Genomic DNA, 15,808 nt, shown 5'->3' with positions numbered 1-15,808 from the left:
CGACAGCTATATGCTAGTGGCCCAAAATAATGGCAAGTAGAACACAAAGAAAACAAATAAATAGAGTAAACCAATTGCTCGTCATCACAGATGCTCCAAATGGCAAACAAGCTCATAGGATGCATAATGTGAAACCAAAGCAATGTTCACATGCATAGCAGTTAACTCCAGTTAAAAACGAAGGTAAATTAAAAATTTGAAGGTACAACCCATGAACCCAGAACACATGAAATTTACATTGCCAACACATCATGAAATGAGCAACGCATTATATACATCTCTGAGTAAGTGCACAACATATATCATTTACAAATATGTACAACAAATTCCCCCACCAGAAGGGTAAACATTGCACAACAGACAACAATAAAAACTATGTCTGTCACAAGTTCTACTTTTACAATGTAACATACAATTACACCTGTACTACTAGCATACCTAATCACCAAAAACCAAACCAAAATTCACACAACGGAGTCAGCTTCCATCTACAACTTATCTGGAGCTAGACAGAGGCCAAGAGCGGTGTAGTGCGTTCATCAGAGTTAGAAGCACGTTGGATAGGTTTCAGAGCTGGGTCACGGTAAGCTGTTACAAGATTACTGAAGAACTCTGCCATATCTGGTTTGCTCTGTTCTTCTCTATCTTTCTTTATCAAAGACTGCATATACAAAAAGCAAAAAATGAGGACATTTGCAACCAATAGGGACACAAGGACATTGTGAGAGATTGAGAGAATAGACATCAGTGTTAGTAACCCTCTATAAACGAACAGAAAATGGTACCTCAGTAGAGTATGCTTCAAAGATAGGTAAAAATCTGTTCCGGCAGAATTCATTGAACAGAAGGGTCAGCAGTGGAAGAGGAAGCAGCAAACTTGATGCAAGGGGAAGTTTCTTTAACCCAAATACTCCAATAGCAATTATATGCAGAACCACCAGGGAAAATATTGTTGTGTTGTGCACAACAGGCCAAAATTTTCCTCCAGTATCATACTTCGGCACATACACATTGATAAGCTGCATTTGTACCATTTGAAGTTACAGATTCTACATCATACAAAGTCAAATATGTGCAGAATGCAAAAATCTAGTCAAAGTAGCTGGCAAAACAAAGCTACACTGTTTCTAAAACAAATATACTGTTCTACTAGAACTGCTCGATCAACTACAAAGTGAAAAAGCATTTCCAACTTTGAATTGAAGAATACTGTATTTATCTGGTAAGAGAATATTCCACTGCTAGAGACCTAGAAAGCATGTGTTGCATTGGAGTTTTTAATAGGGGCGTGAACTGGTGACCGTAAGGGTCTCTAACTCTATCACCCCCTCTTTAGTTCAACAAGTGTAGTAGTTTCTCGATGTGAGCACTCATTAATGGACAAGCTAGTAATTATATGCCTTTACACCCATATTATCAGGATTTCATGAGTATTTTGTTTTATAATTAGTCCACTAATCATATATTAATTCAGAAGAATCAAATTCGGTATTCCTGGGCAAACTCAAGCAATTTCCAGTTCTTTTACAGAAGTATGAAGAGCTTTTTTTTTAGAACTGTGCCTTCCAAAATCTGAACACAGTTAGATATCATATATTCATATCACCGATCTTTCAAACTTCATGCAGATTGCGTGATAATATGTTTATAATTTACGAAAAGTTATGAAGAAACTGAGAAAATAAACTGCATTGTTCCCACCTGATTACGGAATATGAAGTAGCCAAGGCAGAAGTAGACCAATACAAATGGGAGGATAAGGGGTGCTACAATAAAATATGCAAGTCCAAGAAGCCCAAACAAGAGAATTCGTGGAATTTCACTATAATAAGGCATTGATGGAGCTTTGGAGTCATCCCGCTTGCAACACTTTGCACACTTTCCCCACAGGTGACGGAAAAGAGCAGCAATTTGAGTGAGTTCAGATGTTATGCTTGTCCACGATGTCACCACATATGCAATAAAGAAAGACGCCTACACAGGAAACACAAAGGCCACAACAGTTTAGCAATGCACAGTTCATATAGAGACCAATACCATACTCACAAACTAATAATAATTTTATTCAAGTATACTTCACATTTAAGGACTCACAATACAATTTCTACAGAGATACCATTTACACAGACTATGTTTAATCTTACATGCTGGCTCCTAAGTTCATCTTATAGGAAACACAGATCTATATCAATGAAAGTGTATCATGTCCAGATGAAAGGAAATGCCAATGCCATATAAGACATAAAAGGGAGAACATAAGTTCCAGAAGTAATTTGTGATAATTTTCTTAAATAAAAACAACAACAAAGCCTTTCAGTGCCAAGTAAGTTGGGGTAGGCTACAGTAGAAACCCAACATCTACCCGTGCTATATGGACTAAGTGTGTGATATATTGTGGTTCATTAAACAAAACAAGAAAAGCATTATCTACCTGTGCTGGTACAACAACTGCAAGTTTTGAAGGTAATTCCTTTGGATTAAGGAAAATCTCGAGTTGACTTAAGACTGAACCGACTGTACCAGTGAGAACATTGGCAAAGAACACAGTCCATATTGTAAACCGAAGCATCTTATTGCAAGCACTTCGCTCAATCCCACTAACAGAAACAAATCCTTGCATAGTCGAAAATAGCTTCATTATTGAGGGCACATAAGACGAAAGAAAATGAAGAATAACACTGGGAAGATATCCTGTAACCAGTTGACTCACAACTGCTCTGCAAGGACAAAACAAAATAATATTCATAGTGAGGCTACATATAGTGCACTAGAGCATTATAAATAACAAGAGACAGAATCTATGAAGGAACTGACATTTCCAGTATGTTCCTCAGAAAAGGCAACCACTGCTCTAGTTGTTCCAAATAGGTGAGTCCTTGAACAAATGCCACAACTATGAGAAAGACAAGTATCAGGAGAATTGAAGCTACAAATACTACAAACTTGGCAATCCATCTTTCCATGAAAGACGTAGAAAAGAAAGGCCAATAAACATCATCAGGATCAGGAGCTTGCTCAGTTTGCCACTCAGTTGGATTGTCTGACTGTCTAATGTAAACTGCATCTGCAGCACCATATCGAGATCTGAATGAAACAAAGGCAGCACGACTTTCCTGAAGAGAGATGAAATAATAACTAGTGATCAGAGAATAGAACAATTGTGCATGAATACCAGAGCCTCAGAAACAAAGATCAATTCAGGATAACAATAAGCACATCTAGTCGATTTTCACAATGCCAAATGAATGCTGAATCTGCACCTGTCTCCTAGTAGCATCTGACTGTTCCATTCTAACACTCTCTTCAAGGTCTTCCAACCTTTTCTGGTATTTTCCAACAAGATCATCTCTGCCAAATATTCCAAGAAATTTTCTTGGGGGGTCTCCAGTTGACCGTCGTACATATTTTAAGTTGGTAAGCTTTGTAAAAATACTCTCAGCATCATTCTGGACAGAAATGCAACCATCTTTGAAGTAAGTGAAACCAGATAGTAAATTCAGAAAATAGTAATGAACAAATTGTGAAGCAGACCTCAATGTACGAATGGAATGATTTAGAGTCTACCATGTAGAAAAGCAAACAAGTAGCAATCACATTTACAGAAGAATCCAGGATGAAGTTGTATTCCGTGAAATGAATGGAAAATTGAAGCAAAAATGATACACGAAACAAAGACAATGACTATAAACAAAATAAATTATGGAATGAACTATCTTCCCCCCACCGTCTTGGCATTCCTTAGACCAATGTGTATTTATATTACATATTTTTGAAAGACTGGATATAGAGAACACTTCTCCTACCTAACACAATTTTCGATAATACCATTTTTAGGGGAAAATACTGATATGGTACTTTAAAACAAAATCAGTACATGCATGCGTCGTCCAACATACTTGTCATAAGGGTGCTATGCACAGCAATATTGTTCTAAAAGCCCATGACAACTTTTGTCTTACTTATTTGAACCCTTTGTTTTTTGTCTATATGACGTTCTGACCAAAAAAAAGGTGTTCTTCCAGTACAAGTGTACAACCAGAAACATCAGGTATTCCTGAACAGAGAAAGGACTTAAATTGAACATGAAAAACGTCATAATGAAAACAATAGCATTTTGAACTATACTCTATACTCTATTGCAGTTGTTATATACAACAAAAGAAAATGATTGGTGAATGAATTCAGAAGTTAGAGACTGATCAAAACTGAAACAAAGTGAAAGTCTAGTACACTTGACAATAGTTTTTTACCTCATACAATAAATAGGAACAATCAGTAGAAAATGGACAAGGCGTCAATCAACAGACATTCCCCATATAGGTATTGAGAACCATGAGCGAAGTAAAAGATAGCAGACATATATTCAATAATCATAACGAAGCAATACAAAGTAGCAAAACGAATTAAACCCTACCAGAAGACGGCGAAGTTTGCCAGTTTGATGAACAACCGTGTGTGACAAGTACGTGGATGCATGATACTCTTTGAAAAACTTATCAACAGCATCACCCACTGAAACACCATCAGATAATGGAATTGCTCGAACAAGAACTGTGAAATGCTGAGGTAATGGCTTTGAGATCATAAAATACTCTAGCCTCTTGCCAGAGATATATTTGTACTCCTGCAAAATGACGACATGGGAAATGTTTACAAAGACATAAGAAACCAGTAAAGTATTAAAAATAATTTGACAGAAAAAATAGTTGATCAGGTTCAAATCCAAGACCCAATGAGTATGCATTTAATTAAAAGAGGACAATGAGCTGAGATGAACTCTAACAATACTCCAACATATACCCTACTGGCAAAAGGATGCCAAAAATGTCTAGCAAATACAGAAAGTAGGTGATCGAAGAAGCAAAAGAGTTGAATTACTCACATGATACAGTAGGTAGCATGTAATTCCAGTTATGATATACACAGCTGAAAAGTGGAGCCACAATCTGCCAACCACATTACCACAGGTAATCAGTTTATTTTATAGTCCTTGGCTTAAGGGCAAAACATAATTTGTAATACATATGTACATTTATACTTAGTCAAACAAATTTACCAAGATGGAGCATTAAACACTAAGCAGATGCTATGGACTGAACGGAATAATAGCATGCCACCAGATATCTCCAACAACTTTTTTTTTTTGGAATCGAATGTACATTCTTTGCCTATTCAAACCAACATATGGCTACATTGTCTCCATATATCTCATTAAACTAGCAATGTAACATAATTTATCATCAGATGAGACTCGATTATCAGCACTATACAACCAGTGGGGGGGGGGGGGGGGGGAAATAAACTTGTTATCAAATTGCTAACATTGTTTTTTCATTGAGGGGGGGTTAAAATCTGTCCTCAATCTGAATTCTGAACCAGCAATTAGTCTTTGCTAACCGCAAGCCTACACTTTAATTATACATTTATACTAGCCATTCAGCATGATGCAATTCATCCGATAGTTTAAATCGGATCATTCTTGTTAGCACCAGAGAAGCAGTACTCGTGCAAAAGTGAATGAAGTTGAGCAACCTAATAATAATCTTATAATTGAGCGCTCAACACTAGCATGAGGCAGCATTCCACCAAGCTAAAACACCACAGCATCTGAAGAAACATTCCAAGTCCTAACTCCTAGCATCAATCGGAGCACAAAAAACAAGCTCAGATACAGGTGTGAATGCCAGCTTAGCTAATAAATATTGGGTTGAAACAGTAACCAACGGGACAAAACCCCCCTCTTAAAACCCGCCAAATCTGCATCGGATTAAGCAAGAGGAATTCGGAGGCCCTCACTTGCTGGAGCCGTCCTGGACGTTGGAGACGCTGAATAGATCGATGGACTTGTTGGGCAGGTCGGTGAAGTCGATCTCCTGCAGCTGGTGATCGAGGAAGTTCACCGGCAGGAGCACCCCGACCCCGAGCACCGCGGCCGCCGCGAACACCCTGATGCTGCACCACCCGAAGTAGCACACACACGCGCAACTCCAATGAGCAAGGAAAGGAACCGTACCGGAGGGGGGGGTGGGGGGGAGGGGGGGGGAGAGAAGAAGAGCAGGCCTGGTTGGGGAGGCGGGGAGGGGAGGGGGCCGACCGACCTGAAGACGAAGATGCGGACGAAGACGACGCCGTCGAGCCCCGCGGCGGCGTGGACGTCGTCCTCGGAGCGTCGCCACGCCGCGGCGAGCCAGGGCTCGAGCGGCGCGTAGGGGCGGCGCGGGGCGTACACGTCGACGTACGGCGGCCTGCGGCGGAGCAGCGAGTAGGCCGCGGCGAGGAGCACGGTGAGGGCCAGGTTGAGCCCCACCGACGTGGCGAGCGCCGACAGGATCATCCCGGGCGGGCGGGCGCGGCGACGGCGGCAGACGAAACGGCTCCTCGAAAGCACTCTCCCCCGGCGAGCTGGGGCCCGCTGGTCAGCGGTGGAAGAGGCAAAGCGGGGGGTATCCCGCGGCGCACGGTTCGTGATTTTGGTGTGGAGTGAGAGAAGAAAGACAAGAGAACGAGACCGCGATCGCAAAGGTTGTTTGGACTTGTGGTTCGTAGGGCGTGGGCCCCGTACGTCAGTGAAGCACGTGGCAGGCGGGGCTGTGAGCCCAGCCTGTGACGTGGTGGTCGGCACGCGGGGTTTCTTTTTATCGCGAAGCGCTTACGTGTGCGGGTGTGGAACCCGTTTTATGTGACGTGTATAACGGCTATTCTTTCTCGTGTGCGTCTTGGCCTTGTTTAAATTAAAAAAATTTGAACTTTAATACTGTAACATTTTTATTTTTATTTAATAAAAATTATCCAATCATAGAATAATTAGAATTAAAAAATTCATCTGATGATTTACAAACAAACTGTGTAAGTTTTTATTTTTATCTATATTTAATACTTCATTTATACATGTGTCACGAGATTCGATGTAACTGAGAATTTTTAAAAAAAAAAATAGTTTTTAAGATGAACTCAACAAGGCCATGGTCAGACTTGGTATAGTGGCAAAATGTTTAAGGTAGTGGCGGCGCTGGCATCGGACGCCACGCCGGGCTGGTCGGCGAATTTTTTTAAAAATCCTTTATATTAAAAAAAATACTATAGTTTGCTAGAAAATATTCTTATGCATAATTTATAATATGAGAATTACTTAGGATCTGAAAATCTTTTGACTTCACTACCATTTCAATCGTTTTCTTCTAAATTTATGGCTACAGTAATTTGAGAACGAGAAAACAACAAATTATGGCTACAGTAATTTGAGAACGAGAAAACAACAAATTATGGCTACAGTAATTTGAAAGCGATAAAAACAAGGATCGATAATTAGCTACGGACTTATACCATTGAAAATGCATATATAGTTAAAAAAATAGATGTAAAGCCACTATTTCCAACAAGAGGGGGGGGGGCATTTGCACATCTTAACAACTACTCTCTAAAAATCATTTCAAGAATTTTGGAAAGTCAAAGTATAATTATAGAAAAAATACAAAAACTTATGACATTAAATGTATATACTATGAAAATATAATTAATGAAGAATCTAGTGATACTTGGTTGATATCATAATGTTATTATCTTATCCTATAAATTTGGTCAAACTTGATATGTTTTGACTCTCAAAGATTCTTGGCATGACTTATAATTTGAGATGGAGGAAGTACCTAGCTTCGATCTAGACTTATAAGGTTATATAAGAGCATCTCCAAAAGTCTTTGTAAATCTCACTCTCTAAATCATCATTTAGAGAACTATTTCCATAAAAGTCACTTTCTATATTTCTTCACTCTCTAACAACTTTTCTATTTCTCGTGCGCACTCTAGAGAGCCATTCTTGTCTTCTATTTTTGGCTAGTAAAAAATCCGAAATAAAAATTGCTATATTTGTATAACCATTTAGACAAACTGTTGGAGTGTATTTTTTCATCAAAATCTCTATTTCTAATATTTAGATAGGATTTAGAGAGTCTTTTGGAGTTGCTCCTACTCTTATTCCTAAAATAAGTACAAAGCAATATATCGACAACTATAATATTAATAAATTAGCCTCTTTGAGTGAGAATACAAGTTTGGTAACTTCATTTGGACCCGAAACCTGAATCAAAACTTTTTTTTTAACAAAGAAAAGTTAAAGACAACATCGTTTATCGTGCTGTTGCGCTTCCAATCAATTAGAGAAACTCATGTTAAACTGTACTCTTATTATAAATTATTATTGTGTAGAGAGGTGGATCTAGGCCTAATGACTATCTTTTGTTTAGATCTTTGGAATTAAATTCATTCTAATAATTATAATTTAGGCATAGATTAATTAAGCTAATATAACTATATATGAAATATATTTGTAGGGATAGAGGGACATACTTGGACATATTTATATGTTGCATATCTATTGTAGGGAAGTGAGTTGAGAGTACTATAAGATGAAAAATTGAATTATAGCAAAATGATCTATATAATTCATTTCCATCTCTCACCCTATAAAATTTAAGATGGACTTATTTATGAGCTTAAAAAAATTATGGAATATCAAATTCTAAACCAAATAGCCTAATACATTGTATACATTTTAATTCCTCCAAAATAAAAGGATCTAAATAGCAGACATTTTGGGGCAAAAAAAATAGGCCCAGTAACTAAACAAGGGCTCGAAGCCTCGACTAGTCGACTCACTAGTTCTCGCTTTGACGGTTGACGCTCGGCACGGCTCAGGTCACAGCTGCACAGGCACAGAGGACAGCGACCGCATCCCTCAGGTTCTCTAATCCAATTTTCAGATCCAAAGTCCTTACATTTATAGTTCAAATATGAAAACTTGTATCTATTTAATTAGATTGAAAATTAAAAGTACATTCTTTAATATAATTTTTACATATGGTTCACAATGAAGAGAACCAAAACTTTACAACCTTTTTTTTTTCCTTGTGTTGATATCACACAACTAGATATTTTTTTCTTTATCTTACCTGTATTTTTCAATGTGTGGTATTAGTGAGTTGTAAGAAAAAATATCCTGGAGAAAGAGAAAACGATGGACAACGAAGGAGAAAGAAAGAGGGAAATATGCCATGGGCCTTTTTTTATTCATATTCCTGCTTTTGGAAAAGCTGCAAAAATAATTAAGCATACAATTAGAGTTTATTTATAAATAGGAAGTTGATCACTACTAGGTGGCTGGCAAAAATTTAACCACAATTCTTAACACAACAAGCGTGTCATATCAAGCCAACTAACAAACAAAGGGAAGCTTTATTACAGAACATTTGGAAGACCGAGCTAAGCAGAATTATCTGCAATGTAATGCCATTTTCCCAACCATTATTCTCTAAACATACATATCATTAACAGTTCCAGCAAAATAGACCTTTCAAATAGCAGACCAACAGAATGGCGTCACTAAACTGAAAGCTACTACCTCTCTAGTTGTGTGAAGTTCAGGTACCACCATTCACGTGACATTTCAGAGGCACCAATGTTACTGTAACAGAAAGAGTTTGTGCCAATGTTCTGTAACAGGAGGGTTTGCACCGAGGTCAACAATCTAATCTGTGTACTTCATGTCAGACACCCTGAAGCCAGGCATCTCAAACGAAGTGGCGAACTTCTCGACCTCCGCCCTCAGGTTCTCTATGTCCTTGTTTCCCACCAAGCCCTTTTTGAAGTCCCTGAGAAGCTTGCCATGCTCCTCCTGGATGCTCAAGCAGATGGTCACGGCTTGGTGAAGGTACTCAGCAATCTGCACAAAGTCCTTCTCAACCAAACCCCTTGAGGTCATAGCAGGTGTACCTGGGAATAGTTTTCAGAAACGATGTAAAGTCGTTGGTTTGCTGTTGGAACATCAATAGATCAGTGCAAAGTCCAGGGATTAGCAGAAAAAAACTGCCCTACACTAAATTATCATGATCCTGACTTGGAAAATATACTCTCTAAACAGTAGTAACCCCAAATCTACTTTACAAAAAGCCATTCATGATTACTTCAGCGTGTTCAATTTCTATCTTTCTGGACAGCTCAAGTAAAGAACAGCCTAATCTTCTGGTTGTCAAACATGAATGAAGTTCTTACCCTTGAAGACAACATGACAAGCATGAAGATACTGACAACCAGCGAAATCAGTACAATTCACAGTGGTGCATTTGTCCTAGTGATCACATGATGCTTGAGCAGCAACAAACTAGTAACAAACCTTAAACTTTCTCTGGGTGAAAAGAGAATGTGGGCCCTCCAAATGCATGGTTAGTTTTGACCGCTACTATTATTGCCCTTCATGGTTAAATAGAACAAAACTACTGATAGTTTTACTTCAAGTCATGACAAGTTTTAGAGGTTTTTATTAAGATTTAAAGTGTCGTGTGCTTAAACTGGAAGATTAATCAGTCCAATAGAAAAAAGTTAGGAATTAAATTATTGTATGTAGACCAAGAGAATCTAAAATCACTCATTTTAGACTTAAAAGAGGTCCATAATAACAGGAATCATCACTGAAGGGAAGCAGATGCAGATACCCTACAAGATTTTATATAACATATACAACACTATTTTATTTGTTGGCTCATCTCACACCGTGCTGTACTCCAGTATACCACAGTATATGACACGTAAAACAAGATTAAATTAATTGACCCATAACCTCTTTCCTTCTCATTGACCCCTAACAGTAACAGAGTAAAAAAACATGAGATAAAAAAAAGAGCAACAGAATCCTATTCATGCATTATACATCAGTACATCACGATGAATCTGTTGCTAAGAAAGAGATACTAACCGATGCGAACACCGCCAGGTGTCATTGCACTGCTGTCACCAAAGACAGCATTTTTGTTCAGTGTAATGTTGCATAGGTCACATAGCATCTCAACTTTATTACCTGCAATGTCGATAAACCAACTTTATAGCAAGTTTGTACAGCCTGCTAAGGGAAAGTGAAAACATGCCATTGAATCCTGTTATGCTCTTTTTCGCCAAAAAGAAGAAGAACCCTGCTATGCATACCAGTCAAGCCAAGAGGACGGAGATCCCAGAGAACAAGGTGGTTCTCTGTTCCATCAGTAACCAACTTGTAGCCCTTGCTCATCAAATGGTTACCAAGGGCAACTGTGTTTGCCTTGACCTGCTGGATATAGGCCTTGAATCCAGGTGACATGGCCTGTTTCAAGGCTACAGCTAGAGCAGCAATCTGGTGATTGTGAGGGCCCCCCTGGAGTGATGGGAATACAGCAAAGTTGATCTTGTCCTCATAGTCATACAGAGCACCCTCAGGCTGGCCCTTTTTCGGAGGCTTTGGGCCCTTCCTGTAGAAAATCATACCAGACCTTGGTCCTCTAAGACTCTTGTGGGTCGTAGTGGTAACCACATCGGAGTACTCAAAAGGATTCAAAGCCTCCTACAGAAGAGTGAAGGAATTAACATGGATGCTAAAGTAAAAGAAGATACAGAATATGGGAGTTCTGTGGGAACTATAAAGTTAACTTGAAAATTTTAAATTTCTGCATCCATAACTACCCTGGTCCAATAATAGCATCATGTCATCACTTTGTTTGGATTACATGCATTTGGTGCTCCATTTGTATGTTCATTAACTAATGATACAATACAATTACACTCTACAAAATACTCTACATCAATGTCTGTGAGAGGTTTTGAGATAATTGGACTTCAGAATAGTCAAAAATTTGACAAACATGGTCACGCCAACTCAACCCAAACCAACCCAAACAGTTCTGCTTTCTTTCATGGAGGTATGCTTGTTCCATAGGGAAAACTGTCATTTTCCCCCTTCTGCTCCAACGAAACCTTTTTATGTGTGTGCGAACTCTATCTGGCTAAATGAGTGACACCAGCTGATCTGCTGATGGCACGCAATCAGGATGATCCCTTCCCTCTCACTTACCATGAGACTTGCCTTACACAAAAGACTTCTGTATCAATTACACAAGGTAGTTGCAATTTACAATAGAAAGCAAACGTTTATATATTCATAAACAATCGGCAACTGAAACCCATATAACTGAAATGCGCACGAGGAACAGGACAATTTGTTACCTGCGCAGCGACAAGACCACTGATATGAGCCATGTCACAGAGCAACATGGCCCCGCACTTGTCTGCGATGGCCCTGAGCCTTGCATAATCCCACTCCCGAGGGTACGCACTACCACCACAGATGATAAGCTTTGGGCGGAAATCCATGGCCTTCTCCTCCAGCTTGTCGTAGTCGACATACCCAGTGTCGGAGCTGACCTTATACGGCAGGCTCTGGAAGTAGATGGAGGTCGCCGAAATCTTCTTGCCGCCCGCCGTGTAGTACCCGTGGGTGAGGTGTCCCCCGGAGGGCAGGTCGAGCCCCATGATCCTGTCGTGCGGCTGGAGCAGCCCCGTGTACGCCGCGAAGTTGGCGGGGGACCCCGAGTAAGGCTGCACGTTGACGCCCCACCGTTCCGGGTCCAGGCGGAACGCGGCGAGCGCGCGCGCCCGGCAGAGCTCCTCCACCTCGTCGATGACCTCGTTCCCGCCGTAGTAGCGCGCACCCGGCATGCCCTCCGAGTACTTGTTTGTGAGCGGGGAACCCAGCGCCTCCATGACGGCGAGCGAGGTGAAATTCTCCGACGCGATGAGCTCGATGCCCGAACGCTGCCGCCGCTTCTCGCGCTCGATTAGGTCGTACACCTCCGGGTCCACCTCGCTCAGCGGCCTCAGCCCCCAGTCCTCCACGGCGTCCATAGCGTCGGCCGCGGCCGCGGGGGCGGCGGTGGTGGATACCGCGGCGGCGGGGGCGGGGGCGGAGGAGAGGAGCGCGGGCCGGGGGGCGGCGCGGAGGAGCGGGGCGTGGAGAAGGGAGCAAGAGGGCCTAGCGTAGGCATGCTTGATGAGAGCCGCCCTGGAGAAGGTGGTGGCGGAGGTTGCGGCGGCGGCGGCGGGGCTGGTGAGGTGGTGCGTTGAGGCCATTGCGGAAACTGCACGCGCGCGAGGTGTTCGGTGGATTGCCTTGCCGCCACGGATGGCGGCGGCGGCGCTACGGAGCAGAGGAGGTGAAGGTGACGGCTGTGGGGTAATGGGCTGGGCTGGGCTGGGCTGGGCCGCGGCCAGGAGGGGGCGAGCCGCTTTTTAAGGGCTGCTGTCGTGGACACTCGGGCGCCGCTAGCTTTTCAGACCCGTTGATTCCGCGGGCAAAAAAGAATGAGGAACTTGTGCGATTATTATCATGACGATTTGCGGCTTAAAAATGTATTCAATTAACCAAATCATCATTTTAAAATCAATGTTACTATTGTCAAACGTGCTAGTAATACCTAATTGTGTGTGAGAGAGAGAAATCGTGTGTTTATATAGAAGTTTTTTTTTATAATATATAGGAGTTGAAAAAGGTAGCGTGTCTCGCCGACGTAGAGGAAACCGAGAAACCCTGCTTTTTCTTATCTCGATGGAACCTATTCCTCTCCTTTCTTTTTCTCCCTTGTGGGCTTCCAGGTGAGCATTTTGCCACTTGACTGAAGGTGCGGGTCCTGGTTTTTGTTTAGTTCCTAAAAAAATTTACAAAATTTTTCAGATTTCTCATCACATCGAATCTGCAGCATATGCATGAAGTATTAAATATAGATAAAAAACTAACTAATTGTACAGTTTACATATAATTTGCAAGACGAATCTTTGAGCCTAGTTAGTCCATGATTGGACAATATTTATCAAATACAAACAAAAATGTTACAATGTTTATTTTACAAAAAAAATCCATTCAATGAATCGCCACAAGTCCCCTAGATTTGAGCAACTATATATCTTGCCTGGCCTGTCTTTAGCCTTTTACTAACCAGGACTCTATTTTACTTGTGCATAGATTAATTGTTAGAGCAACACCAAGAGATTATCAAAATCCTTCCGACTTGTTAGGAATAAATATTTTTTATGGAAAAACATCCCTCAACAACTTCTTTAATTAGTTATGTAGATATTTTTTTTTTGAGAATCAACGGGGGGGGAGGCGATCCCCACCTGTAAAATAATTTTATTTTAGCCCAAAACGGCTCGTAGGTTTTGATGATTACAGTGCACAGGCCACCACCAACAACATTAAGCCTGGGCATTCGGGTTACCCGATTTTTTCGGGTTGGGTAATTCGGGTAATAAAAATTGTTACCCGATATTAGTTCCGAAAAAACACTACCCGCAATTTCGGGTACCCGCTAATTCGGGTTCGGGTATTCCCGATTTACCCGAATTTTCAAAAAACAACACACTATACAAAATTTCAATAGCAATTTATATAATTTCAGTAGCAATTTGTATAGAATTTCAATAGCATTTTGTAGAGAATAATATGTTACTATCACTTGTTCAAACAAAGAGAATTATGTTTTAATAAATTGATAAGTTCTAATATTTAACTATCAACACATGATAAATACAAAGATATAGACAAATATTCGGGTAATTCGGGTACCGGGGGATATTACCCGAATTACCCAAACTAATTTCGGGTAATCAAAATCGCTATCCGAATTTAGGATCAGGTACCTCGGGTTCGGATCCGGGTAATTCGGGTACGGGTAATGGGTATCGGGTAATTTGCCCAGGCCTAAACAACATGATGTTGTTGATGCACATACATACATATATATACCCACACACAGCACAACAACATCTAGAGTTCATGGCCCCTATTCCGAATTTCTCGCTAGCCAAATATAGATAGCGAGAATGACTCTCTAGATGTGCACAAGATATAGAAAAATTGTTGGAGATTCAAAAGATATAGAAAATAATTTTTATGTAAATGATTCTCCAAATGATAATTTAAAGAGTGAGTTTTTAGAAAGATTCATAGAGATGCTCTTAGTGTGAAGTTTATTAGCCTACTACTACCGATATACCTACTTAGATTATTTGGTCTAAAGTTTAGTGGCTGAAGTTGATGACTAAAACTTTAGACCACTTTAACTCACTTGTGTGGTCTAAAATTTATATAATATAGTCTAAACTTCATAAAACACTTTAGACTTTCTTTTTCAAGCATCAAGGGTTAAAATAGTATAAAGTTATTTCTTCGTTTTATTATATTTGTTCGATTATGGTTCTAGTGCATTTATACATACTCTAGATCGAGGTGGCGTGCAGCCAAAAGGAAATCAGAGATTGGGTTGGGTTCAACAAGTTGCTGCTCTTGCGTGCTATAACATAGTTGTTATATTCCCCCTCCAACACCTACTACATTCATGACTAATAGTGTCGTGCCATGCCATATTAGGCTTGAGCTGCCCATTTGGCCATCTATATTCTCATCTGCTCGCTCAGCCATCTCCACCACACTCCCATCTCCGGCTTCTTTATCAACCACCCTTTGATTCCTAGTTTGCTAGCTCAGCCTCCCCTCTAATCTATGCATCTCCATATGCACTTTGCATCTTCACTATCCACCTCCTCAATTTAGCTACTCTGCGCGGCGCCGCCGCCTCTCTATGGTCTCTCTCCCTCACCCTGCCCCACAGGTGTGACCATGGCGAGGAGGGAATTCGTGATTGAATTTTTGGCAATTTGATATATATTTGTTGTATTTAATTGATTTGTGCTGATAGAAGATCTAAACTTGTGATTTTTGTCCTTTTTTCCCAAGATGTGATATTGGGCTAGCATGGACCATTAGGGACATCAAGGCTTATCCATCCGGCACGACACGGTAAATTCCATTTAGTATCATGCCTAGGCTTTAGATTGAGACCATGAGCACCATGACCACAGACCCGGGCCTAAATGAGTAATACTTAAATGGCCCTATGCGTAAATGGGCCTTTGTCATGCTCGACCAGTGCTGTCCATTTCAAAACACACGCAT

The 15,808-nt window shown here is 40.5% G+C and overlaps 2 protein-coding genes across 2 annotated transcripts; both read right to left on the bottom strand.

Moving 5' to 3' along the window:
• On the bottom strand, positions 233-6,493 carry LOC8069700 (CSC1-like protein HYP1). Its single transcript, XM_021445703.1, has 10 exons — positions 6,099-6,493; positions 5,797-5,952; positions 4,883-4,946; positions 4,415-4,624; positions 3,261-3,446; positions 2,815-3,113; positions 2,432-2,717; positions 1,702-1,974; positions 786-1,019; positions 233-661 (listed from the first exon to the last, which is right to left on the bottom strand). The coding sequence occupies exons 1-10, from the start codon at positions 6,332-6,334 to the stop codon at positions 506-508; spliced, it is 2,100 nt and encodes a 699-aa protein (XP_021301378.1). The 5' UTR covers positions 6,335-6,493; the 3' UTR covers positions 233-505.
• On the bottom strand, positions 9,203-13,060 carry LOC8069699 (serine hydroxymethyltransferase 4). Its single transcript, XM_002442362.2, has 4 exons — positions 12,025-13,060; positions 10,975-11,365; positions 10,748-10,849; positions 9,203-9,768 (listed from the first exon to the last, which is right to left on the bottom strand). The coding sequence occupies exons 1-4, from the start codon at positions 12,925-12,927 to the stop codon at positions 9,524-9,526; spliced, it is 1,641 nt and encodes a 546-aa protein (XP_002442407.1). The 5' UTR covers positions 12,928-13,060; the 3' UTR covers positions 9,203-9,523.

Source organism: Sorghum bicolor, chromosome 8 (genome assembly GCF_000003195.3).
Source record: "Sorghum bicolor cultivar BTx623 chromosome 8, Sorghum_bicolor_NCBIv3, whole genome shotgun sequence".
Taxonomy (NCBI): domain Eukaryota; kingdom Viridiplantae; phylum Streptophyta; class Magnoliopsida; order Poales; family Poaceae; genus Sorghum; species Sorghum bicolor.
This window is presented reverse-complemented; position numbering and strand designations above follow the sequence as displayed.